The sequence below is a fragment of the Nipponia nippon genome, unplaced genomic scaffold (genome assembly GCF_047370975.1).
Source record: "Nipponia nippon isolate SJK-2023a ecotype South Korea unplaced genomic scaffold, ASM4737097v1 scaffold_25, whole genome shotgun sequence".
In the NCBI taxonomy this organism is placed as follows: Eukaryota; Metazoa; Chordata; class Aves; order Pelecaniformes; family Threskiornithidae; genus Nipponia; species Nipponia nippon.
The window spans coordinates 3,831,649-3,858,114 of record NW_028262342.1 but is presented as its reverse complement, the minus strand read 5'-3'; the positions used below and the strand labels follow the sequence as shown (position 1 = coordinate 3,858,114).

At 50.4% G+C, this 26,466-nt stretch overlaps 1 protein-coding gene and 1 long non-coding RNA gene across 4 annotated transcripts in view; both read left to right on the top strand.

The window, feature by feature from the left end:
• Positions 1-10,537, top strand: part of RAP1A (RAP1A, member of RAS oncogene family) — a 43,710-nt gene extending 33,173 nt beyond the window's left edge. For all 3 annotated transcript variants that reach the window (XM_087762371.1, XM_087762373.1, XM_087762372.1), the window contains exons 7-9: positions 3,180-3,323; positions 6,310-6,425; positions 8,602-10,537. In XM_087762371.1, the coding sequence (XP_087618497.1) occupies positions 3,180-3,323; positions 6,310-6,396 (231 nt within the window). In that variant the 3' untranslated portion in view covers positions 6,397-6,425; positions 8,602-10,537. The remainder of the gene's footprint in view (positions 1-3,179; positions 3,324-6,309; positions 6,426-8,601) is intronic.
• Positions 10,538-12,366: 1,829 nt separating this feature from the next.
• Positions 12,367-22,426, top strand: LOC148055257 (uncharacterized). Its single transcript, XR_015705767.1, has 3 exons — positions 12,367-15,728; positions 18,046-19,168; positions 19,311-22,426. It is a non-coding gene; the product is annotated as an uncharacterized LOC148055257 (long non-coding RNA).
• Positions 22,427-26,466: the final 4,040 nt, after the last annotated feature.

Sequence of the window (26,466 nt, the reverse complement as noted above, 5' to 3'; positions counted from 1 at the left end):
AGCGCGCCGGGATGGGATGGGCACAGCCCGCGGCTCAGCTGTTCTGGGGCTGAGGGCAGCTGCTTTCTCTTGAATCTTCATCGTCCCGTATCCTGATTCCTTCGTTTTGAATGGCTTTGGTTCCCTCCTTAGTTTAACAAGCTGAACTGCTATTTATGCAGAACTGATTTTCATGTCGGTAGGGATTATGCTTGCATAAATCCCTGGTACCACGAGTCCTTTATTAGCCTCCCGGTCAGAGCCCAGCGCTTCGCTCAGCTGCACTCGCCGGAGGGGAATTTGCACCGTAAGCTGCTCAGGTTCATCGGACAATAGGGACTGTTGCTTTCATTTTACTTCAGTGATTTGATTTAATTAATAAAATGCATGTATTTATTTTGTGTTAGGGGGATGTTACTTGTTGAATCCACGCCTGAGAACCTTTTGAACATTTAAGCCATGTTCTGCTGAGTTAGGAAAATGTGCTCCTTCCTGTATTTAGTTTCAGAACATGTCTTTTAAAATCCCAGTACTTAAATCGCTAAATTATGTATGTCTAAGTAAGCTTAAATTCCAGTCTTCCACATGAAATAGTAAATGATCAGAAGCTTAATGATCAAACTCAATTTGTGGCTCTGATAAACAATTACTACCTTTTGAAATAACCTTACAGAGTTTCATGTCTTTCAAACTTATACTGTTTGCCCACCTAAGTATCACTTTTTTCCCCTATTATTTCACATTTGAATATACTTTATGTTTTTGCTGAACAAGTTCAAAACACATTTTCGTGTTTTGGTATGAGAAAATTTCTTTTAACTATCTAGAAAACTGTAAAGAATGGGATTAAGGTGATATAGTTGTACATACCCTGTTGGTCTCTGATGTGAAATAAGCTTTTTTTGGATTTGCCTCATCTGTATTGTGACCTCAGGCTTCTGATGTAATGGTAAAATTTATTTCTCAAAAATAAAAATGTGATCATTTTCTAATCAGTACGGCTGTGAGTTCTAAATACAAAAATTCATCTTGAGCGTAGTTGAATTGGAAAGAAACTACAAATATTAACATTGAAGTAGATTAAAAACATACAGTGTGTTGTAAATTACCAAAGGAAGTGAATAATGATTTATTTTCCAGCTGGAAAGTACTCATTTTCTGTGCAAAGAATTAAATGCTTCAGGAAATGGAGCAGGGTGCACACCCATTATCAGCAGTTGTTTAGGGGTTTTTTTTTCCTACTTTTACATAGCGTAAGGGAAACAGGATGCTGTCGCTGGTGTGTGCATGCAAAGCACTGCAGCGCGTCCTGCAGATCCTGCTGTGGTCTCGCGTTTCAAAGTCCACCTTGGCTGTGGCCGTATCATCCCCTAAGATCTATGAGATGCAGGTTGTAAAAACAAACTTCAAAAATGCTGTGTAACCCACAATTCTCAGGTGTAGAAAATCCCTAACTCTGTATCTGTCTCCAAACTGGCTGTGAAACCGCGTGGGCTGGAGCTGGGGAGGCGTGCGGTGTTGGGCTGGGTGCCCCAGCCCTTGGGGAAGGGTCCTGCCGGAGGGGCAGGCAGCGACTGGGACTGCGCTGTCATCTCACCACCTTCTAGGTATGGAAAGGGCACCTCAGGGTAGGCAGTTTTGGTTGCTACGGGTGGTTTTTGTTTGCTTGTTTAAGGTCTTTTCTACCCATTTGTACCATCTTGGTGGGCTACAGCCATGGTAGAAACTGCCAGAGAACCAGAGAAAGCCTTCTGAAATTTTATATCAGGACCTTGTTTCGAAGATGTCTTAGTACTGTTTTTAAATCTTATCTTTTTGCCTGATTTTTTTTCTCCTGCAAGAGTTTTAACTCAATATCTAAACATAATTGATGAGAGCAAGTCTCCTGCTGCTTACACTCACTAATGCTTACTCTGATACTTTCCGAGACAACGGATTTATAACTTAATGAGAGCAGACTGCACTTGGCTCTCCGCACTGCGCCAAACAAACACGGTCGCGGCCGCTGTGAGAAACTGGTGAGCGACGGCTGAGCAAGAGACCCCGTCCTTTCTGTTGCCCCGTGTGCTGTTCGTGGGAGGGCTGCTCCAGGTCTCCGGGCAAGCCGAGGCACCCCGTCTTTCTGTGCAGCCTGATGCAAACACATTGGGAATAGCATTTACTACAGTCGTTTTCCTACGGTATTAAATTTCTCTGCTTTTCTGTAGGAAACGTCACAAGGAATATGGTTTCTCCAAGGCACTTTCTTCCTCTTGAAGGAGCGAGCAGGTGACTCACGCAGGCACTTTAGAAAGCCAACAGCTTAAGTTCATCGTTGGCTTGAACAAATGATTTGCCTGTATTTGCGTCATGGGTGTAGGATGAATCTTTTGAACATGTATCAAACGTTTATTTTAATAGTGCATGAGATTATTTATTGGAAGTGGTGTCCTTTCAGGAGCTGAGCTGCTAGGTGGTCACTAGTTGGAAACTTTAATTATTCTAAGTGAGTAAATATCAAGCGCAGTGTTTGTGCCTTTTGCGTAGTGAGCATCCTCTTCTGTGTGCGTGCAAAACACGTCAGTAGCGTGATACTGTATTGGGATGAGAAAGGCGGGTGGTCTCGTGGGGGAATGCTTAGCTGCACAGGACTATTCCTTTTTATTCCGTGTCCAGGGCAGTGCTTTTCAAAGGTGCTTCCATTTATCGTCGTGTGGCTTGACAGCAGGTTGACGGCAGGTGAAAGGGGCTGAAACATAAAATGTATGTCTTAAAACACGTGCTGTGTGTTCTGTTGTCTAAAATCGGCTAAGTTGGCAGGCAATTTAGCCTACTGTCACGTGAAAGTCCTGAAATGCGTTTCAGTAGTGAAATAAGTTTTTTGACTAGAATGGTGTTGGATGTAGAGACCAGAAAATAAGTCTTTACTAACTTAAGATTATACTGAAATAGTACCATTTGGGTTTACGTTGTCCTCCACGTGTTTAATTCTTAGTGAACCAGGGTGTCTATAGTATCGACTTTCTTCAGCCCTTTCCCAGCAGGCATCTAAATTCCAGTCTAGTTTGTGAGCTCTGCTGAACTTCTGGTTTTTATTGGTTTTCGTACTGTCTATATTGTCTTTTTTTTCCCCCCTCCTCATGTGCCTTTGTAAGCCATAGCATTGCGGTCCACGTCGTACGTTAACTTGCTGATGCATCTCTGGCTTGTCTCCTCTCCAGGTTCCAATGATTCTGGTTGGCAATAAATGTGACCTGGAGGAAGAGCGTGTAGTCGGCAAAGAACAGGGTCAAAACTTAGCAAGACAGTGGTGTAACTGTGCCTTTCTAGAATCGTCTGCAAAGTCTAAAATCAACGTTAATGAGGTAACGATCAGCTGTTCCCTTGTCTTTCCTACTTCGGCATGAATGCCCCGTTAAACCAGCATGCAGTCCTTCATGTATTTCTTAATTGGGAAGATTCAGGATGATTCTGAAATCTCAGTGTAAGAAAGGCTTGCGATGCAGTGTATTTAGCTACTGCTTTCTGTTTGTTTTAAGATCTGCTCCTTTTCCTCTGTAAAGGGTGGGTGACTTCTCCAGGTAAGTGCTTTCTATAGCCTGTCGGAGGACATGAATAGCAGAGGGTCCTGAGTAAGCCCAGTTAACCGGATGACTCTTAGCTTAGATAAACTTTATTTGGAAAGTATACTTTTTTCAAGATAACTGCTGCTGCTATTCAGAATGTGGATTATGCCCCATTGTACTACGTGTCATGTTGCTTAGTGTTGGCTGTTGTTCTTGAAAGTATTTGCTTTTCACATTCCTGCTACGTCTGGCTGCTCAAGCAGACATCCCATCACAGTCCTGCTCTGGTAAGCCACTGACTTACTGAGGCCGTGCCCAGACATATATCTGTCTAAGCAGTTCCCCACGTCTCAATGAGGAACACCGTTGCAGTCGGCGTGCCTTTGCCGCTGCCTGAGGTAGTGTAGTTCTGCCGAGGGAGCTCTGCTTGACATCAGGCACCAAGTTTTTATCCTCCGCTGTGAATTATCTGACAGAGGCCACGTTTCCAGACACAAAAGCTAAGGTAACTCCACTGAGCATAGCTGGTTTGGTGCCAGGAGATAACTGGGACCGTTGAGGAGGCTGTGTGATAAGCATGAGCAGTAGGATCTGGGACCGGACCCAGCGTTAATTTGGCAGCTGGTGGGATGTGCGCAGCTCTGCACCTACCCGGCTGAAAAGGGAGGGAGCTCCAGGCTGAATGAATTGCAGCTTCTGTGGTTGGGATTAGCCTAGCCGTAGTGCGCGCTAATCTAACCCGGTAAATATAGCTCACTGGGCTAGACTCCTGCCAGGAGGGATTTTTTTTTTTTTTTTTGTGCATGTGTCTGAACTGCAGTAAAACTATGACTGTTAATGAAGAAACTAGTGGCTCAGTCATCGAACAGATCGCCATGGACTATAACAAATTCTGTGTTATTTGTATTTCCACAGCTTGTGGCAGAGACTGACCTCTCGTTAGCCAAAGCTGCCTTAAGCTCTCCTGAGAGCTGTGGAGGAAAGGGGATTCGGTAGCAGGCAAAACACTGAACTGTCCTGGGGCGAATGCACGCCCATGGTTTACATACAGTCATCCTTAACCTGTGAATCCCGTGTCTCCCTATTTCCCTGTCCTGTCTGCTGCCTCCGGTGGGACTCAGATCATAGAGAAGAAAATTACTAACTGGGAGATTAGTTTCTGGTTTTATTGTGATGTTAATTTTCTGTTTTTTTGCCAGTTTATATTGTCTGGTTATGAAAAGCATAAAAGCTGAGGAAATCAAAGAGAAGAAACACCGTGAATCAAGCAACTTATTGTACTGGTTATTTGTTCTGCTGGCTCATGGACTGGGGGAGCGTTTTCATTATTTTTGGTTTTGGTTTTTAGCTACTTTTGGACTGCAACTTCATTAAAATCTGTGCTAAAGGGTGATAAATTTCTGTGTGCCTTCAGAAATTCAGACTCCTGCACATCCTAATCGCATTCAGATCATCTTGGCTCTTGTTTAGAAAGGCTTAACTATGGAAAGTTGTTTTGCACCAGCATAGATGATGCCACTTATTAATTGGTTTCTCCTGCAGAAACTTTTGCTTTGTATCTCATCTGTACACTTGTGAACGTCTTGGCTGTGTCCACTGGAGATTACAAACTGCTACTTTTGCCTGAGGCTGACAGTAGAAAACTGTAGCAATAAGCTGAGTAAAGGAGTAGCGTGAGCAACTCAAATGCTATTTAAAAATATTTTACATGAGATCTTGATAAAGCCACCATCACGTTCTTTTCATTTGAAACTATTTAACTGTGCAGTAGTGCTTTTTCATGTAGGTAATAGCTGGAAAATCTTAAATTTCCAGTTGTTGCAATTTGTTATAAACTGTTTCTTTGTCTTCTGAATTTCCTTGGCATCAACAAGAATTTGTGAGCCGTCAGCCACTCCGGGAAGGAAAAAAGTAAACAAGGACAAGGGTGGAGCTTTCTGAAGGTTTAAATATTTCTCCTCAATACTGTGACCCAGCTCCAAGCATTTTTGCAAAGCTCATTTTGCTATAAATGGGTTGAGTATTGCTGGGAAAACAACTCGCAGCACAAGTGTTCACAAGAAACTTGTCCCTGAAGCTGAAAGAGGCCCCTGTGATCATCCCCTTCTGGAAGTGTCTGAGTTCAGGGCAGATGTTTGGCTGCTTCTTGCTAATTTTACTAATAAACTCAAAAGATTAGACCAGGCAAAAAGGTGATTAACAGGCAAAAAGTGATTAACAGCTCGAATCTGTTTGGCAAAGAGGAAAATTAACAGTGCATCCTATGCAGCAGGCAAATGAAAGCCACTTTTGAAGGTGAAAGCCAAGGAAAAGGGATGCCTTTCCCTGCAGCGACAGTACACTGCCGTGGTGCAGCAGTGCTCTGCAGAGACACTCGTCAGCCCAGGGAGAAGATGATCCTTACGGATATTATGCTTGTCATTGAAAAAAAACTTCTGTTGTTTCCCAGTTTTCTCCCACTTTTCCAAAGCGAGGGATTTGTGGCCATTGCATTGCCAGGCTCTTCTGAAGCCTTTGACGATAAGCAGCCCGAAGGAGAAAGCTGTGTGCTGCAGGGCATGAGTTTACAGCTCCCTTATATTCTGCACACCGATGTGAGCTCTGTGCTCTCTTCTTCCATAAGCAGTTGCTTGAGAAACATGTTTAAGTGAATGCAAGCAGTTTAATTGAATTTATGAGACTGCAGCCACCAGGAAAGAGTATCAGCTTGCCCACCTGCCTGATTTTTGACATTCGCATAGTGTTTTATCACTTTGATTTTTCAGTTTGTGTTTTTCATTTTCAGATCTTTTATGACCTGGTCAGACAGATAAATAGAAAAACACCAGTGGAAAAGAAGAAGCCTAAAAAGAAATCATGTCTGCTGCTTTAGACTCCCATTGCGCAGCAGCTCTGAGCCAGGTAAGAGGTGTCCGAATTCCACCCAAAGCTCAGGCCATTGAACCGTGAGCTGCTCCCAGCTTAGAGAGGACTCGCTCCCCTTCCCTCCACTCCTCTTCCTTCTGGCTGCTCCCAAATAAAAAATTCATTCCCATTCTGCTGCATGTGTTGGACTTTTTAAAAAAGTCAGTTGTACCGACTGACCTGGCAAAGAAATACCTGCTTTTCTCCCTTTCTCCTTTTGCTTGGGTTGATGAGTGCGACAGAGCAGGAACTTCTTTTTTACTCTTGCAGGTTCTCTCTCTGTCTTCTGACACCGTGCTCTGAGGCACCGTGGCTCAGTTCTGCTTCCTTTTATCCTCTGCTGAAATTTGGTAGCATCTATGTAACTTGTGTTACTGCTGCAGCTGCTGCCTCAGTCCTAGGTGCTGTGGGGACAATTGCAGATTGGTTTGGGTGGGACATGGATTTCAATGGCAAAGAAATAAAAAGCTGCCCACCAAAAAAATAAAAAAAAAAAAAGGGGGAAGACAAAAAAACACTCCAAGGTTGGACATAGCTATAAATAATCTTCCTGTGTATCTTGGCAGGGTATTCTGTGTGCTTACAGCTGTTCTATCGCACTCCTGAAAGAAAACAGCATTTCTGTAGCTTCAGGTTTTAAACAGAAATACCACCAAGGCTGCCCTGTGAGCTGCTGGCCCGTTAGCGCACGCGTGTGCTGCGCGGCACCCTTCGGAGGCGGAGAAGGTGCGGGGTCAGTGGCCCCTAGGCCCTAGGACGTAAGCGATGGTCAGACAGCAAGCAGATCGTCCCGGGTGGCGGCTGCAGTGCGAGGCGCGTGCAGCCTGCGAGCGCAGCGGGGCAGGGCGGCAGCCCGGCGCTGTAGGGACGAGTCGGGGAGGAATGAACTCACCGCGGCGCTCTGGCTGTGCCGGCTGCCTTCGCGGTCTCAGGCTGCACAGGCTGGCAACTTGTGATGATTTCTGTGACCCATCAGAAGCTCTGTATTCTGTTCTTTAGTTTCATAAAGAGGTGTAGTGTAGCTGGCAAAGCAAGTCAACTGCCCTTGTCCTACAGCGTTTAAGACAAACTTCTGGTCATAGAAGGATTTCAGGGATGAATTCCAGAGGTGGCTCTCTGCCTTCTGCCAGATCTGAAGTTCATGCTGTAGATGGCCATTTATGTAGCCTAGGTGTGACTGAGTAGGATAAATGGAGCTATGCAGTTAACCTGGCTTCTAATGACTTGTGCTTTATTGACTGAGTTTCTTATCCTGAGCTTTGAATGCCAGAAAATAATAGCTTAGTGTTGCAGGGAAACAATGGCTTTAGGAAAAGAAATTGAAGAGTACGTCTCAAGTGGCTTTTCCTCTTCCTCAGGTGATATATCTGATTTTAGCTAGTGTGGCGTCAGCCAGGATGGCTTCTTGGAGACAGGCTGGCCCAGCCCCAGGGAGGATTTGCTCCCTGCTCGGTGCGGCTCTGCCCTCGCCCTCCTGCCCGGGATCCTGCGCTGCAAAGCCCGGCGTTGGCAGCAGCGTAGCCCTGAAATATCACAACTGCTAAAGGAGTTCCTGCATTCAGTCAGTTACTGATGAGACTTCTCGTAACATTGGCTTCTACCTGTCCCCCCAAATCTGCTCTGGATCATTGAAGTACTTCACAGTCTCCCCCCCGTTCTTTGTAAATCTGTTCCCAGTTCATTGCCTGTGTGTTACAGCTGCAATAGGGCTGGAGGTCTCCAACTCATTAGACTTTAAGAGCATCTCAGAAATACAAAAGATGAAATCCCTTTCCCATAAATTGTTCATCCATTGCTGAATTCAAAATCCACTTGAAGGCTGTGTGTCTCGTAAAGCAGATGAGTTGGAAGGACGCTATCGTTATCATGGCAGAAGGACAGGGTGGCGGCTCCTCTGTCGCTGCTCTGCTGCAGTCATGATAAAACAAGAACTTGTTTCTTAGAGTTATAGTTTCCAAAGTCTCTTTTCTTTCTGTACCTCTGAACTCGGAGGGTGGGAGGAACAAACCCCGATCCCGGAGGAAGATAAGCTCTTCCTGCTGAAACGCTGCTGATCTCCCAAGCCTGGGTGCGGGCAGTTGGCGGGGGCAGCTTTCAGGCCTTTGTTCGAGACCGTTCATCTCGTCGGTAGGATGAGAAACGCCCCTCCATCACCTTTTTTTACTTTTTCTAGATTGCAGGAATGAAGAACTGTTGCCTAAATGGAAAGTGCCAGCATTCCCAACTTCAAAACCTTACGGAAATTAATAACATATCTGAAGAAGCTTCTCCTGTTTTTATATACTATGAGAAGAATTTAGATCTTAAAATGGTTTGCACACAGTCCCTGGAAAAAGAAATTGCTCTGTGTATCTCTCTTGGAAATTTAAGACAATAGTACTCCTCCTTTGCAATAGCAGTTAACAGATGTGAAAATAAATATAATTGACTCTAGTGTATGATTATACAAAGGAGCATGGATGCATTTCAAATGTTAGATATTGCTACTATAATTAAAATTTCATATTGACCCTTTTATCATAATTTCTCCCCATCAAGCACTAAAAATGTTCCACCATTATATTTTATATCTATAGTTATAGATATATATTATCTGAAATTTCCCTTTGAACTCACTGCAACAAATAACTTTTTGAGTCATTGACTTCATTTTATATTTAAAAGTTATGGAATATCGTTATTTTCATTCTGCCATTATATTCTAATGAAAAATGTGCATAATGCTTTGGAAAAATGGGTCTTTTATAGGAAAAAACTGGGATAACTGATTTCTATCTATTTGTTTTAAAAGCAAAAATATATAATATACTAAACCAACTCTAATATTGCTTCTTGTGTTTTACTGTCACAGATTAAATTACAGCTTTTATGAATGATTAAATTTTAGTACATTTTCATTTTGTTTCTGAGTTTTTGTTACGGTTTCCAGGCTTTGGTTTTTACCCATTTCTTTGTGAATCCCTCTTCCGTTCTGGTAGATCCAGTACTTTGTATAACGAATGCCACCGGTATGTCGTTACGCTGATGCGACGTCCTCACGCGCCCTCCGTGTTGGATGTATCTAATCCTATTGCACACTGAAGTACAGAAGGCTACTTTTAATTAGTTTTGTATATTCTTTTGAATGTTTAAAGACTGTATTCTGCTGAAAAGATTTCCTCTGTACAATTATTTTTATATGTACAAATTTGGTTTAATGCTGTATCAAGGTCTGACCTTTACTGCGATCTTGGGTTTCACACGATGGTGTGCTTCGAGGGTGGAATCCCTGTTTTGCGGGAGCCCCTGGTGATCTCTCGCGGGCAGCGTCTCGACACGGAGCTGTGGAGTTGAAAGTTGGTTCTGTCCAAATACAATTTCAACAAAGCAAACAGCTGCTTTACGTTTTTAGACAAAATTTGGCTAACCTTACCTGATCTGCACAGTCAGCTGAAGGGGCTTTTTGTTTCGTTTTGGGTTTGTTTCTCTTTTTTAAATACCTGTTGGTTTCATAAAATTTAAGAGAGCAGGATATGAAGAGACCCACGGTCGCTCAGCCTCGATCCTCCTGTATATATGCAAGTAAAAGAGCCGCCTCTGGGACCCGCGGGGCCCAAATCCCATCCTCGGTGCGACGCTGCTGGAATTCCTGCAGCGTTGGAGGACTTGCGCCTGCTTCGCTTCTGAGTAAGTGAGAAGAGAAATGTATCTTCACAGTGGAGAAAACTCAGGACGGACTTTGTCCTGGTTGTTTAAATGGGAAATCTAAATGTAATAGCTGGTGAACAGTTGTTCCTGGACCCGTTGTATAGTTTTATTGGAAACCAGGGGGGAGAAATTTCTATAAATAGGTTTTTCTAAAACTGTGTTACTGATGCAGCTGTTAAATAATACAGAGATCCCAGTTTCTAAATGCAGCCCAAACAAGACTGGATAAAAATCTTTGGATGACGATAATGTGAACACATCTGCCTACTTACAAGCTACTAGGACAAACGTAGTTACTTAGCTGGTTGTCTTCAACCTACCTATGCGCTTCCTTTTTCAGGAGAAGCAGAAGCATGGTATTTGCAGGTTGGTTATCTTTACTAAATGTAAAAATATTTTAGTAATAAAGTAATTTTAATGTACATGCTGATTGCTAGATGTCTCGTCTATAAAAACAGAAACCTAACCCTAATTTTCTAGATACAGTGCGGTATAGAAGTTCATCAAACCTCACTTCGTAAATGCCAAGTGTCTTTTATACAGAAGAGCCGGCTACGGTACCTACTGCCAGCAAAGCTGGGGGTGCGCGGTGCCGGGGGGTGCTCAGCCTGCCGGGGCTTCTCCGCCTCGCTTCCGAACTTTGCGTCTCTGCAGCGTCTCCCAGTCCAGCTGTTCCCGCGGTGTAACTGGTTGGTCTGGTGAAGGCCAGTCCAGCCTCTTCCGTGGCGTTTTTTGTCTGCTTGGCTGCACCAGGTGCTCCCCAGGGAGATGCATCTGCTCCGCTGACCGCGTCTCCTGCAAAAGCTGGAGTGCGAGAGGGGTTTGTAGTGGGTGCTGGCTTCCCAGGAGAGGCAGGAATGGCAGGCTCAGCCTGGGGGGGGCTCTCTGGGTTGCAAAATGAACAGTAAATTTGGTGTAAGAGATGGAGGAAGAGGTCGAAGTGGGGTGGAAACGCTTCCCAAGCCCGTTGGCTTTGCCACTAGATGGTGGTGTCGGAAAACATCAGGGGCTGGGAGGGGCTGGGGTGGTGAAGGTCTGAATGACATTACGGCAGGGTAAAAATAGTTTGCAGGATGAAGGCCCGGTTCCTGCCAGAGGTGCACCGGCCCTGATGGGATGCACCGGCCCCGGTGGCTGCGGCGAGGCAGGGGCCCGGGGTGCGCAGCTCCAGGGGCCAGAGGTTGGTCCTGCTCCGGGACACCTGAGTCCGCTTCCCTTTGTACCTTCCACAATGAATTACGTTTCCTTCCTGGATAAGATTTTTTTTTTTTTTTTATCTAATGGGGTTTAGCACAATAGCCTGAATTCTGCCCTTGGATACACTGCAGCAGATGCTACGTAGTATTATGTCCAAACAGAACGCGTCCTGAAGCACTTGGTGTTTAATGTTTCACTGGGTTAAAAATGAGTTTACTGAAGAATGTCCTAAAGAAAGGTTAAAATAAAAACCTTCCAGATGTAGTCGCATGCTTCTGCTTTTGACCAGTATCCAATCAAGCAAAGTAACATTTTGCTGCGAGGAAAGGAACACATTTAAAATTTCAATGAAGCCCTGCGGTCCCCAAAGTCATCCAGCTCCTAATTGTGTTGATTGGCGCTGGGCACAAATTCAGCCAAAGTGATTCACTGCTGTCCGTACAGATACGCTGTCCTTAAACTTCTCAGCCTGTATTTATCTATCTATTTTCTGTGTTATCTAAAGGTTATTTTAAATCACATTTTCCCATCTAACGTGGGTTGGATCAGACGGTAGCTGCCTGGCTGGAGAGTTGTAATTGCCAGTTTTGATTTTGATCCAAGCACGGAAGCGAAGCAGGAGCTGTGGAAGGCAACGTCGCGGCGGCGTCGGAGAGCGCGGTGGTGCTGCTGCACCTGCGATTTGCTCCGCTGCCTCTGAGCTGCAGAGGCGTTCTTGACGTCGCGCTGTGCTGATGGGTGAGGTCTCGCAGCCAGCAGCAACATGAGAAATTTAATATTTCTTCTCTGAAAGGGCTGTCGGGCCCTGGCCCAGGCTGCCCAGGGCAGGGGCTGAGTCCCCATCCCTGGAGGGACTTAAAAGCCGGGAGATGTGGTGCTTAGGGACAGGGTTTAGTGGTGGGCTTGGCAGTGCTGGGTTAATGGTTGGACTTGATGATCTTGAAGGTCTTTTCCAACCTAAATAATTCTATGATTAAATTCAGAGTCAACCTTTGCAAAGTCACCAAAACTAACGAATGTTGTATTTATTTTGCCAGGACTAGGCACTGAAGAAGTGAAATTGAATTTCCCAGCGGACCAGGCGCCGTTCCGTGAGCAGCCGGGCGCTGCCAGGCCGTCCTCCCCGCTGGGGCTGGAGCCGGCGCTGGTCCCCTCTGCAGCGACTGTTCAGCGCCCTGGCTTTCTGCCGCAGCGCGGTCTGCCCGGCGTGCTGCTGAGGTCTCTCGTCTTCCTGGGAAAAAAAACCCCAAATTCAGAGGCGAGCCCTGTGCGGGAGGAGGGAGAGGAGCTGCTCTGGAAGATCCCCAGCAGCATCACGAAGTTCCAGCACAAAAAAAGAAAATGCCCAGCAGCAAAAACAGCGCTCGGCTGAGCTCGGTGCCTGTGGGGTTTCCTGGGCTTTGAACTTGGATCCCTTACCAGTGCGGGCATTCAGTGGCCAAGGTGCTGTGCAGTGTTTTGTGGTGGTTTCACCCACCACTCACCTGGAAAAGCAGTTCCCCTTCCACGAGGGTGGCTGCTGTGAGCAGGGCCAGGAGCTGCTCCTGCCTGCTCCCCTGCCTGCGCCTCGGGGGGGGTCCCGGTCTGCCTGGGCCGCGCAGGAGCCTCCTGCCCGTGGTCGGAGCCGAGGATGGGCAGGTTCGGCCGACGTGTGCCCATGCTGCAGGGGGCTCTGAGCTCCCAGCCTGGGGCAGCTCGGTGCAGAGCCCCAAGCCAGCTCTAGAAACAGCCTGATTAGAAGTGATGCCAGGGCTAATTAGCCATGCTGCAAGCTCACAGTAGCCCTGGCACAGTGCTGTGCTAACGTGGCTGCTCCTGGCTGAGGCCAGGCTCTTGTCTTTAGCTCAGTTACTTGCTAATCCCAGTGTTGGGAAACAGCATTTGGATTAGCCTGGGTCTGAAACAAGCCTTTTCTCCTCGCTTTGCAGAGAACTTGCACACAAGTAAACTCAGCTCATTCCTCGTGTCTGTCAGCAGCAGGCAGAGGCCGGAGTGGTGAGTGACACCCCCTTATCTACAGTGTCCTGGATCCTCTGTCCCCCAGCTCTGAGGGGATGCGCTTCAGAGGCAGCAGCAGAGGAAGATGAAATCATTTGTCAGAGATTTTGGGCAAGTCAGTGACAGAGGGGGAATTACAGCCCCATCCTGCTGGCTTGGCCGTGCCAGCTCTTTACTAAATCCCGATTGCACCCTGCCCTTTTGGGACAGAGGAATCGCTCAGACGAGCGTGTCTCCCCGTATCGTTGTCCCTGGCCCAGCCGCTCTCGCAGTCCCAGGCAGAAGCCCGAGTTCAAACATCCGTGGCATTTTCTTTGGGTGGTACCACTGTTTAAGGCCAGAAGCCAGCCCCCTTACTGGCATGTCACGATGGCTCGGGGGTGAAGAAGGAGCCTGTTGTGCTGCGGAGGGGAGGATGCTCCGGGCGCTGGCAGCGTTCCCGTGCTGCGTGCCTGCGGGGAGGGGGCTGCGGCACGCGGGCTGGGCGGCAGCAGCAGGGCATGCACGGCCGGCAGCTGCTCTCCGCTGCCGCGGCCTGAGATCAAGCAACAAAGGACAAATTCACGGGGCCGAGGGTGGCTCAGCGGGCTGAGCACACTGGCGTATTATGGAGCTGGGTGAGGCAGCGCCGGCAGCCTCTCGCCTCTGGCAGCGGGCTGACCACCTCGTGCTGTGCGGGACCACCTTTGCTTGCAGGATGCTGCCGGAGGCTCCCGGGATTAATTTCCATGGAGCACTGTTTTGCGGCCAAGAAACTGGAGAAACCCCTGGGTGTCCTTCAGAACGACCCCACGGAGAGCAGCAGCCACCACGAGCTGAGCTCATCTCCGCAAAATGGAAGTTAACAATAATTTTGCCTTTTTTTTTTTTTCCCCACGAGTGTTTTAAATATAAATCAAGTTTCTTGCAACCCATTTTGAGTGAGTGACGGTGGAGCTGAGGGAAAGCAAGCGGCGTTGCAGCTCTGCTGCCCTTTCCTACCCAAGTTGTTACAAATCGTCGGACAAACTAACTTCAGATGTTAAACCTTTACTCAACCTTCCCCGTGGTTTGTGTGTGGATATAACATTTTGAGGGCCACAGGCGTCCAGCATCCTACGACCATTTTTCATTTAGCTTTGGAAATAAGCAGTGTCAAGCTGCTGTGTCAGTGTGGCTTAAATTCACAGGAGAACTCATTTGATTTGAAGCACTGTACGTTATTAAATACGACTGCACGGGCGCCCCTGCGGGATAATCCTGTATGATAAATGATGTTTGAAACGAGGGAGACCCGATCCCGGCTGTCTCGCACGCCGGTCACAGTTAATCTGCGGGAACAGGGAACGGCACAGCTCAATCGCGGGTGCGCGGAGCAAAGGGCAGAGGCTGGACTTGGACAAACCAGCAGCCAAACCCGCGACACGATCGGCCCCGAGCATTGCAGCAAAGACAAACCAAACTGGAGCATCTTTCTGTAACGCAGTAAAGCCAACGCTTACGTACCCACAGGTTTCTCTCCTGTAATGTGCACCTTGGTCAACTGACTCGATATTTTCTACGGCAGAAATCTGGCAAGAAACCTAAAAGGCAAACAGGAGTCTCTTGTTTTCTGAAATCCCATTAGAAACATACATGAATTTCAATGGAAACAGGAGAAAGCATCCATTTTCTGGAGGACTCTAGCACAGGGAGATGCTTACTTGTCCTGTCATTATATCACAGGCTCTAATTGAGCAAACGATGACACATGCTTTACTGGCCTCGGAGTGAAGTTTTCTGATCTAAATGTGTCAGTTTGGTTCTGACATGAAAAGCCATTAAGACCCCTGATGCACGGGGAGGATAAACGTGCCCGACAGCTCCGGCAGCTCCTCGCTGCTGGCCCGCGGGTCGCGCTGGGGCTGGGAGGCTGCGCCCCAACCGAGCCGGGGAGCGCTGAACAACGAATGGCACCTCGGGTTTAAAAGGAACCACGGTGAATGCGTCTTGTCATCGGCTGGCACTTAAACGGTGAACTCTTTCAGTGCCCTCTCTCAGCAGAAAAGACTACCCCGAAAGAGGTTTTGTCCCAGAAACTCTCAATGTCCCATTTGTTAGCGGTTGTTTAAAGGGTTTCCTCATTACCAGTAAACTTGCAGAGCTCTTCTGCCAGCCCCCCGAGACAGTAGAAGAACTGGACGTCTTCAGGAGATGGAGTCAAGCTAAAGGAGTCCTCTAACAAGGGACTTGGCTCTCTCGAAACCCCAGACAGCAGAGCTGTGGCTGCTCTCCCCTTACGGCCTCTGCTCCTGCCTTAGCGGGTTGCTCCTGCAGCCGCTCCTGGAGGGGAGACCCCGGGGAGGCTCTGCCGGGAGGTGCTGGCTTCAACCCCGTCCCGAGCCAGGCTTTATGTGTCAGGACGACAGCAGAGCGGAAAGCAAGGAAGCCACTCTCAGGGTTGGTATTCACTGCTGCTCGGGCTCTGTGCACCAGAGCCAGGCTGCAATTTTGGCGTGTTAAAATTTGCTATATGACTGTGGCACAGCTGGGTTGTCCTGCTGCAGGTTTCACACCGGTTTTTGCAGGAGCAGGACCTGGATTTGCTGCACTCCTGAGCTCAGGGTGTTCCCTTTTATTCAATACATGATGCAGAGTCTGATTAGCAGCTGACAGGCAGCTTTTGGCCCTCTCCTTCTGAAACAATCAGTGTTTAGGGCTTGACCAAGAAGGATTCGGTGTGAGATAAGCTTCCCAGAGTGGGGCCAGGACTGAAGTAAGAATTGAATAAGTGTGAGGTGGAGAATAAGACACGTAAGGATGAGTCAGAGCAGCTGGAGGCAAAACCACTGCCCTTGGGAAGGAGCGAAAAGGCTCCTCAGTGTCTCCTCCGCTGCCTGCCAGCGGTGGGACCGAGCTCTTCAAGCTGCCAGGAGTAGATTTGCTAGGGGGAAAGGCTGGGGAGGGACTTCCCTGGGGTCTGTGCTGGGGTGCACGGCACCCCGAGTCCCGCTGCAGCCTGCTCTGGCTCCGGGCCGGGGCCGCAGCCGGGACGGTGCCGCGCGTGCTCGGCTTCAGTGAGCGAGGCGCGAAGTTCAGCACGTGCCCGTGAGCTGGGGCCCCGGACCAGCGCCGTTCCCTGCCTCTGGAAGTCAGGTGTCTTCCCCTGGAAAATGTGAATTTATTTGCTGTTGTATTATAGGAGCCGTACATTCCTGATGGGATTGGGGTGTGCTGTTGCCATCTCGCTTCACTTCTGTTGGATTTCCCACTTCCTTTAATTTTGTATCATTTTGTTTGGTTGCTGCTCTCAGTAGAGATGGCTTTATGGGAAGTATGAGAAATCAAGTGTTTATTTTTAGAAACTGCAAAAAGAGTTCAACCCAAGGCAAATACAATTACTTCAGGTTGCACGCAGGCTTCTGAGAAGCACGGAAGAAATATTTTTCTAAATAGCAAATGCCCTAAACACCAATGCCGTGAAGCCACTGTGCAATGAAAGCATCACTTAACCATTTGAGGAGTACGTTTAATTCCACGGGGGTGGGAGGCGGTGCGGGCCACCAGCTCCGGACACCCCGACGCTGGCCGCAGTCCCGGGCGCCCCAGCCCACGACGGGCCCCGTCCCCCCCGTCGCGCCCCGTCCCCTTGCACGGGGCAGCAAGCACTCGCTGCTGCTCCTGCCAACGCCCCTCTGCCTCTTTCAGCCCAAAGGCCTGCTTCTGTCCTCTGGGGTATTTTTCTGCTTGAAGGGGCCTCCCCGATGCTATTCCTGGACCAGTTTTAGGGCATTCGTTGCCCAAAGCTTCTGCTGGGTTGTTTTGGGAGACCTCGTGGCTGGGGAAGAGGAGAAGGGGTGGGAGAGAGGCTCCTCAGTTGAAAGCTTTCACTCTATAATTAAGCTGAACAAGAGACTCTGAGCTAAATCTCTGTTTCTCTTGCTCTGCCTGAGCGAACACAAAGAGGAGAAAAGGACTGAACCAGACAATTAAAACAAGCAATAAAATTGCACAGAGAGGTCCGTGGAATGATTTTTCCTTGACACGCTCACCCCCAACAAGTGCCACATGCCCTGTGTATAAATAGCAGCTGCCCAGACTTGCTTAATCGTCCCATTGTTGTTTTATAATATTAATTAAACATTCCTCTGGGATTGTTCGCATCCTAATTAAGTTGGGAACTTACAAAAGACGGTGAAGAAACCAACTGAGTGTGTGCTGGGGGATGCACAACCCAGTTCTGCTAAACTGTGTGCAACCGTGTTTAAAAAAAAAAAATTAAAATTGCAGGAGGACTGTGGCTAAAAGCATTTTTAATAGTCAACAACGACGGGGACTGCTTGATTAATGGTCCTCAGGGATGGAGAGTGGCTCTTTGCTCCAGCAGCGTTTGGAGGGAGAGCTGTAGGCAGCGGGCGGCTGTCTGGGCGTGCAGGAAGGGACGAGGGTCTCCCCCCGGCAGCGAGACACGAGCGAATCGTCCCTGGCAGAAACCCACCGGTATCAAAGGGCCAATTAATCCGCAGCTGCTCCGCAAGGGGGGACGGGGACGGCGGGAGACAAGGAGCTTCTTGAATCGCGTTCAGCCGCCCCACGCGGGCGGCAGCTGGGGGCCGGGGCTGCCCTCGCCCCGGGGCTGTGGCATCGCCGCCTCCTGCCAAAAGAGGAATCCTGAAAATCCCACCGGGGCAAGGGCGCAGGGCAGGTGGGAGTGCAGGGCCGGCCGGCCAGAAACCGACCGGCATCAACACCCGTGTGCGATAATATTTTATTGCAGTGCGATCCTGGCTTCGCTGACATCTCCAGTGCTGGCAGAGAAACCGTCCCAAGCCTCTGCCCTGCCGGAGAAATCTTCCCCGAGGGAAGGAAACACCGCGGTCACGTTCCCTGCCTGCCTGCTGGGCTGAGGCTCGTCCTCCCCGTCTTCTCCTTTCATGTAGGAGGAAGACTTGAGCACATTGTTCCCAGCTCAGCCTCATGCACCCTGCAGGGATGTACTGTGAATTACTTCCCAAATTATGTGAGTAATTAAAATCAATGAGAGGGTATCCTGTTAAATAACGTAATTAGATGAGCGTAGCAAGCAAGATGAGTGCAATAGCGTTTTTGTTCTCCTGCCTGGAGACAGCTTTTAACTCTTTCCCTATTTTTTCTTCCCCGGGAAAGGCAGGCAGGGCTCCTCAGCGTGCCGACAGCCGTGCTGCTCCGCACGCCCCAGTTGTGCTAACGCTGAGGTTTTTCCAGGATCTCCAAAGCCTCTGCCTGCTTCCTTCAGTGCTTCTTCCAGACACAGGATTTTCTTTCCCCTCAGTCCCCATCTCGATGTTATGTGGAGAACACTCCGGCAATGCTGCAACTTGAAGCCCACGAAGATCTGAAACCCAGAGAAAACAGAATTGACTCTCCACTTTAATTTAAGACCATGGCAAATGAAAATAAGCCTCATGCAGTGCCGCACTCCAGCAACTGAATTGTAATCGGAGGGCCCCATGGGGTGGAAATGAGAATTAATCTTGATGTGCATAATGAACTGGCTGAGCCCGTCACCTACGGACGAGGTGCAGCCGCAGGTACCTGTCTCGCAGGCCATCGGGCGTTTTTCCAGGGCGTAAAGCAAGATGCGGGGCCGGGAAGGACGAGTGGCAGCGCGAGCTGGGGCTGGGTCAGCAGCTGAAGGTCTGGGGGTACAAACGTGTACATTCACAAAGGCACTGTGGCTTTCATGTGTTGTCTTAATTCCAGAGAAAACTGAATGGCTCAGACACCCAAGTGCTAAGAGTCACTTTTGTTCTGTTTCTGCTTGTTTCAGGGCAGGGACTGAAGCCTCAGTCCATTAAGAGAGGCACATGGATAGCTCGCTCTTTCTGCATGGAGTGCTATTAACTTCCAAGGGGGCTCTGGTAAGGGTAAAGGCATCTGGCCAGATGGCTCTCGTTGCAGGGCTGGGATCTAAATAATTAATTTATAGTATCATGTTCATGACTTTGCTGTCTCCCAAAGGAAGCACTGAAAAGTCCTTAACTTGGTGCTTATTTTTTCCAGCTGCGATGCACAGAGAGATGGGAGTCCATGCATTCTGTTTTATTTTAAGCTTGTTTGTGATTTTCCAAGGTAGTGAATTGTTGCAAAGATGCGTCACATCTAATTACACTTGTCACATTAAATCATATTATGGCGAAAGACCTGAACTCCTGCTGGGAACGTAATCCCCTCCGGCAGGGATACCAGGAAATTTACCTTTGACATGCTGCAGGAGTGACAGGTTGTTCTAGAAGAGATTTCATCTCACCCACAAAGGGCATGAGCACCTCCTCATCGAGCCCTCGCCACGCAGACGTCCCTCCTGCCCGGGTGGGATGCCAGCGCCGTCCCCGCCGCGCAGCCACGCCGGCACCCCGCTCTGCCGCTGGCAGCTCAGGGCTGCTCGTGCACCCAGGGCTTGGCACACGGCGGGGAGAGCCGGTCCCGGCACCCGTCCTTGCAGTGTGGCAGGGTTGCACCAGTGCTCCCAAGCAGAGGGAAAGGAGGTAGGAAGCATCGTCCGCCGTGTGTTTGTCAGAAACTGCAGGTGTTGCTGTTTTACAGGCAGGGTAAGAAGAGTAGCTCATCCTGTCCATCTCAGAGTGATTTACAGGTCCCATAAAACCCCTGCAGAAGGAGGACTTTTGCTCGACTTTTCCTGGCAATACATCTTCTCTCCTGTGGATTTCCCAAGGCTCTGCAGCTGCAAGTAGAGTGTTTGTTCCCATTCACGTTAGGAGACACCTTAAAAAGGCAAATAGCATACGTATTCTGTGAAAAGCTCAGATACTCTTGCTAACAGCATTGCTAACATCAGGGATGAGTTTGAAAACCAGGTAAGCAGTAACTAGAAAGATTCCCTCTTGAATTCTTTTAAATCCAGAGGACCTGATCTCTCCTTTTTTCAAGCAGAGCTCAATTCAGGGTACAGGAGCCTCAGTACAAAACCGACCATGACTCGTTTCCACACAATTAGCATGAGCGCATGCAGATCAGGCAGCTGCATGCCTAAATGCCTGGCAGGCTGCCTCTGGGTGCAAACTCTCAGTAATCGGTCTGGAACCGCGCGAACAGGCGAGGAGGGGGAAGGCTGAGCAGGTAGCTCGGGTGACCTGCAGCCGAGTGACCCCTGAACAGGACCGAAGGCAAGCAACATCCTCGGAGCCGGGCAGGGTTTCATGATCACCTGCCCGAGGAAGGGAACACGCTGGGCTCTGCAAGGACGTTGGCAGCAGTGGCTCCCAGGCCAGAGCTGCTCCTTTTGCCCTCGCAGGGGTGAGGGAGAGCCCAGGTCCCCCAGGTCCCCAGGACACTTCTTCTGGCTGCCTTGGCTGGCCGCGCTGGCTGAGAGGAGAGCTGTTGGGCTGGATGTGGCTAGCAGAGTCACCGGGCACAGGGACGTGCTCAGAGCTTGTTCCTTGCCGTGTTACACCGCTGCCTGCCACAGCCTCTGCCCACGCTGCTGGCAGCGCTGCTACCAAGACGCTGGGTTAACTGGGACCTCATTTCTTGCTGCCCTTCGGCAGGGAGCTGGTGCTGCAACGCCTTCAGTCTGGAGCAGAGGTGAAAGAAACTCTGCAATGTTTCTGCTCCCTGGGTACACCCAGTCAGTCCTCTGAGGAACTTTTCCAGCCCCAAAAGATTGTTACAGACCACAGAAGACAGAAAATACAATGTGAGGGCCTGGAGTGACCTTTCAATTATCCTAACTAGGCAAAGGCAGGTTGCTGTTAGCATACGCGTTTAAGAATAAAGCAACTGCTTCATTGGGCTACTGCTGATCTCAGGCCCAGGGTCTCCTCCCGGCGCTGCCCTCTGCTCGCGGAGCCTTCGGAGGCGAGAGCCCTCTCTTCTGGAGCCTTCAGCCAGGCTCTGCCTCCGCAGCGGCTGTCACCGGCAGAGCAAAGGGACTAATTAAACCTGACAGGACGTCACGTTCGTTATCTCCAGGTTCGAAATGTCATATCGCTAACTCCAGCCCGATGTCGTGAATGCGGTGAAGCCCTCTGGGAAGGTCCAGCCTGAATTGCCGGCTTAGTCTGTTAATGAGGGAGCGGATCTCCCTCCTCGCTGAGCAGTGGGACCTCCGTGGCCCCCCGGGCAGTGCGGCGGTGCTGGAGCCAGCACAGAAGCTGCGTGGTAAAGCCGGCGTGAGCCACCTCTGTGCCATGAGCACCCGGCTCTGCTCGCTGCCAGGGAGGCTCCTCCGCCTGCCGGGGGACCCTGTGCCAGCCCTGCGGGAGGAGGCGACAGCCGGTGCAAGGTCAGCCCAAAGCCGCTCTCCCTCCGCTCCCACGCCAAGGCGGCGGCCGCATCCAGCCCCTTCGCCCCGCGCCGGCGGAGGGGCCCGGGTGGGCTTTGGTGCGAAGGAGTGAGCGTGAGCAGGGACCCCTCGGCCTCCTCCTCCCAGGTAGCTTGTGTCCTGCCGGCTGCCGTGGGAGCTAAGGGCACATTTATAGCATGTCGGGAAGCGCTTTCCAAATTAACCTCCAGCCTGCCCAAGGTGAGGACTGACCCAGGATCAGGCGTTTCTTCTTTCTGGGATATTGATTTTCCCCTCTTTTGCTTTCCTGTTCAGTGAAAGCCAAGAAATGTGAGCCAGCTCAGAGGCTTTGCTCAGTACCGTTATTGCAGGAAAGACTCCTGAAAAACAGGCAGCTGAGAAGTCGCTGGAGAGGGCGAGCGCCCGGCCAGGACCGAGCGCCCGGCTGCAGCAAGGCGAGTGAGGAGGCTGAGGAGATCAGCCCCAACCGGGAGGCTGAGCCTGGGCTCCAGCGCTCCTGGCCGGGGCAGAGCCGGGCCGAGGGGGCGACGGCCTCCCCCCATGGTGCCGCAGCCCGGCCTCGGCTGGGGCGAATTGCTGCAGAAAACTGGGGTTTATTTATGCTTTAAAACCAGCATAGGAGACTGCCTGCCAGCTGGAAGGGGGTACGACTTCTTGATTAGAAATGCCACGTGGATACAAATGAACTTGAACAAAAGGAAAGAGAAATAAAATACAGCCTCTTTCTGCAGAGGCAAGGACGCTAAAGGAGCGCGGTCCGGGTTTTAGAAATGCTGCTTAAAGAAGTAGAAGAGATTCTGCTGCTGATTAATATGATGAAGGTGATTGGGAATGTGTGGAGCAAGTAAAACAGTGCTGGACTTTGAATAAAATGGATCTTATTTCAGCCAGGATGTGGCAATTGGTTTCTTTCCTGCCGGACTCAGTACGAGGGGAATTGAGGGGAAATTGTTAAATTTGCTCAGTCTCTGGCCAGAAAGCCTTTCGGGTTCGTTAGGCGCATCAGCACGGATGGCTAACGGGGACAGAGCCCAGTATCGTTAGGGAAGATGAGCGCTGGCCCTGGGGAGGCTTCGGCGATGGTGCAGATTTGCTGGGCGCGTGGGCTCCTCAGCTTCAGCGGGTGAACAGCAAATGTAACGCGTGTCGATGGGAACGGAAAACACGATGGGCAGCAGGCAGCCTGTATTTTCCTTTCCTCTTGCCCAGCATTAGCTTCAGAAGCCCCATCCCATTGTCAGAAGAGTAAGCTGTGAAATGGTTTTGAAAATAAAGGCTTTTTAATTACAGGCACATTTGCAAGCCTTCTGGAGGCCATCTGGCTGGAAGAGCGGGGTGTTAGCATCGGCGCTGGTGGGGAAGGGAAAGCCCAGAGAGGCAGTGAGGAGCCGCTCCTGGAAAAGCACACTATTAATGTTAAGAGCCAAATCCTCTCTATACATTAAGCCATATGGGCCAGATCCAGCACGTACCCATTTCAGCGGTGCCGGATCCGCTCGGCGGCGGCAGAGACGCGGTGCTGCGTGAGGTGGGTGCGGGAAGGGGCCGGGCTGTGCTGCTCATCCAGCCACTCGGCCGAGCAGGAGCCCGGCCACCCCCCGCCGAACGGGGCTCCTGCGAGCACCAACAGCACCTAACGCCGTCCTGCTCCGACCTGCCCATTCCTGCTGCCCACCCGTGCTGGAGGGAGGTTTCCAGCCTCTGGCAGGAGGAGTTCAGCACAGGCAGAGCTGGGGTCCAGCAGCAACCTCCTCCCCTTGGCTGCAAACACCAGGCGCACAGTGAACAGCAGCTCCCCTCCTGCCAGCTTCTTAATCCCTGGTGTTTGAACGTTATTGGTGTCAAATTAACTCCAGTGCATTTGACCCGTCTGGGCTTAACATACCCAAAGAACAGAGATTTCTAATAAATCTGAATGCCCAAGCTTCATTTGCCATTGCTGCCTTCCACGGGGCAAGTTCATGGGGGAATGTGTTTCTATAATTATTGTCCTGTGTTTGGTATTAACCATTCCTATCAAAGATGCAGAACCAGCCAGGGCCTCATTAAAGGCTGTCATTGTGCTAATTAGGTAGGTTTCATACTTAATAACGGGGAACTATTTCATGGCAGTTTCATGAAAAAAAAAAGGAGAAAAAGCCATTATAATTTCAGGAAAAGTCCCTGGAGAAGTGAAATGGTAATTCACAAATCCTAACCTGATCTATTAGCAGATCCTGCTCTGGAGACTAGATTAGGTGGGATGTCTGGCTTGGCTGATATTCTTTATTATTTGAATGCCTCTTAAAGAATACTTATTAAATATTTTTTTTCTCTTAAGAACTTTGAGATGCAGCTACATTTACTTGCAATTTTCAAGTGGCTGTTTGAAGCCTAGGTCACACTGAATTTGTCACAGCAAACACCCTGGAAAATCCTATTTCGATGCAAAACATCCTTTGAAGATACACAAGAGGCAGAGAGAACATAAATACATTTGAAACTATGTTGGGCATTCGGTCAGCTGTCTGTGCAAAGTGCCCCGGGAGGGATCTGTTACTTCGGAAAAAGAAGAAATTAAGCAAACACCACTGCCTCTGTCCTCGGGCCGGTGTTCATCCTTCGTGGTCCCCGAAGCAGAACGCTTGCCTCGCTGGCAGCTGCGGGCAGGAGCGGAGGGAGGAGCGGTGGGTGCTGGGGCGGCGCAGGGACCCCGCACGGGCTCTGGCCCCACCACCGCCGGCTCCCATCCCGCTCACGGGGATTCGGGCAGGAGTGGGCACGGGCTCGGCAGAGCTGGCTGCAGCAGGAGCGATTATTTTGGGTGGGAAAGGAACACGTGGGCGGCAGCTGGGGCCAAGAGCAGCCCTTTCCATGTGAAACTAGAAACAATGGTATTTCCTCTGAGCAGGGAGAGAAAAGGCTGGGGTGAGCAGCTGATCTTTGAGCAGCTCCCCGGCGCGAGCGTGCGCGGGCAGCGTGACCCGGCGGTGCCCCGTGGGCCAGGGCAGCTGTCGGGAGCACGCGGGGCCAGAAGTGCTTTTTCTCAAGAGAAACTTCCCATCGGCTCCTCGCGAGACCCCGTCGACAGGGGGGCGGCACCGCGACAGCTGCTGGGGTGGGGGATCCAGCATTTGGAAGGGACCACGTGTGCTGGCAAAGCGGGTTTGAGGTTACAAATCCCCAGGTTGCAGAGCCTCTGCAGGGGGCTGGAGGTGGGGGCTGGACAGGGGTGGCACCAGCGGGAGGAAATGGGGGCAAATCCCCGAGAACCGCTTTTCCCACGGAGCAGGTTCCCAACGTGCATTTTAGGCTCCAGATCTCCGTGTCCTGCATAAACACATCCTGTTTCCTGGATAGCATGGCCTTGGAGAGGTAACCACCTGCAGAAACATACCCTTCATCTCTCGGCCAAAGTGTTGCCGTGGCCATGGCCGTGCCCCTGCCCCGCCATGCTCAGCCTGGGCCCCTGCCCGCTGCCCACCACACTCATCACAGCTGAGGGCAATGCTCAGTGACAAGCTTAAAAAGCCCCTGGTGTGGGTGTTCAGCTCCCCAGAGCCTCTCCCCACCCAGCATGGTGCTCTTCTCTCCGTGGGGCTCAGCCTTCGGTGCCAAGCAGGTATGGCTGGGATGTGCCCTGGGGATGGGGGGTGTCACAGGGCAACGCCATCGTGCTCGGTGCTTCCCCGCCGCTGTGCCAGCCCGTCCGCGAGCTGGACCCCCGCGCTGTGCCTGGGGCTCCCCAGGGACTGAGGCTGGTGCAGGAAAAGCTGTTGCTCTCTGTTGTGGCTACTGCTTACAGAAAGCTCCTTCTTCTCTTCCCTGACCCCCTGGGAAGGTTGGCGGGATCTGGGAGGGCGTATTTGTAACAAACAGGATGAACTACTGATAAAAGAGGAGGAAAACAAAATGCTTTAGAAACAACCTTTCGGCATTCAGAGAAATGAAGAAGGGGGAAAACAACCAGACCTAAAGCCTGTGAGGAGGAAAAACAAGAGCTTGCTTGCAGCTCAGGTTCCTGAAAAAGTGCTGAGCATAGCTTTCAGATGCTGACCCACTCCTCGCCTTGTATGGGCAGAAACGGGGCTTGTCTTGTGCCTATATTTAATTTGCAAGGGAAAAAAAATTCTCCCTCCATGCCTCTGCTTCACTGGCCTCTCTGCCTTGGGAAGTTACAACAGGAATAGAGTTGCATGTTTCAAAAAAAAATACTACTACTGCTCGCGCATAAGCCCTTCGTAAACTTGGAGTGAGCGGAACAGGTTTTTGCAACATAACGCTGCTGTGCCCACGAAGCATCTGGTGAGGCTCCCGGCTAATGGAAACGGGGGGCAGCCCCGGGGGGTGGCTCCCCCTCTGCTGCAACACGATCGATCGGCTCTGCCCAGTCTCCGCGCTGGGGCTCATGGAACTGCTGGGGACTCGCCTCGATCATGTTTAACTCCTGGAGACAGCGAGGAGGGGACCCGTGGCAGGATCCGCACAGCCCGGGGGTGGCATGGCCCTGTCCCCCCCAGGAGCCGGGGACTGCACGGCTCCGAGCCCCTTCCCGCAGCAGCAGCTTCTCCCCCAAACATTTCTCTCTCTGCCTTTCCCTGTGCTGGGGGAGGAAGATGGATGTTGAAGCGTTACCCGAAGGCTCTTGGGGATGTGCATGGGCCACAGTGGGGCCTCTGGCTGCAGCTCTTTTCCCTGCTATGATTTATAACCTCTCCTTGAATGGAAACTCTCCTGGCTGCTCCCCAGACTCCCCGGTCCCAGCTGGGAACAGGCTGACACAACCCGCAGGCACTCCCGGCTCCGACCCCCCCCCAGCCGAGCCTTTCGTGCCTGCTCGGCTGGGTTTTCATGAGGGCGAAAACCCAGAAGCTTCTGTGCTGGATAAAAGCAGGACTGAGGGTGACCCCGGGA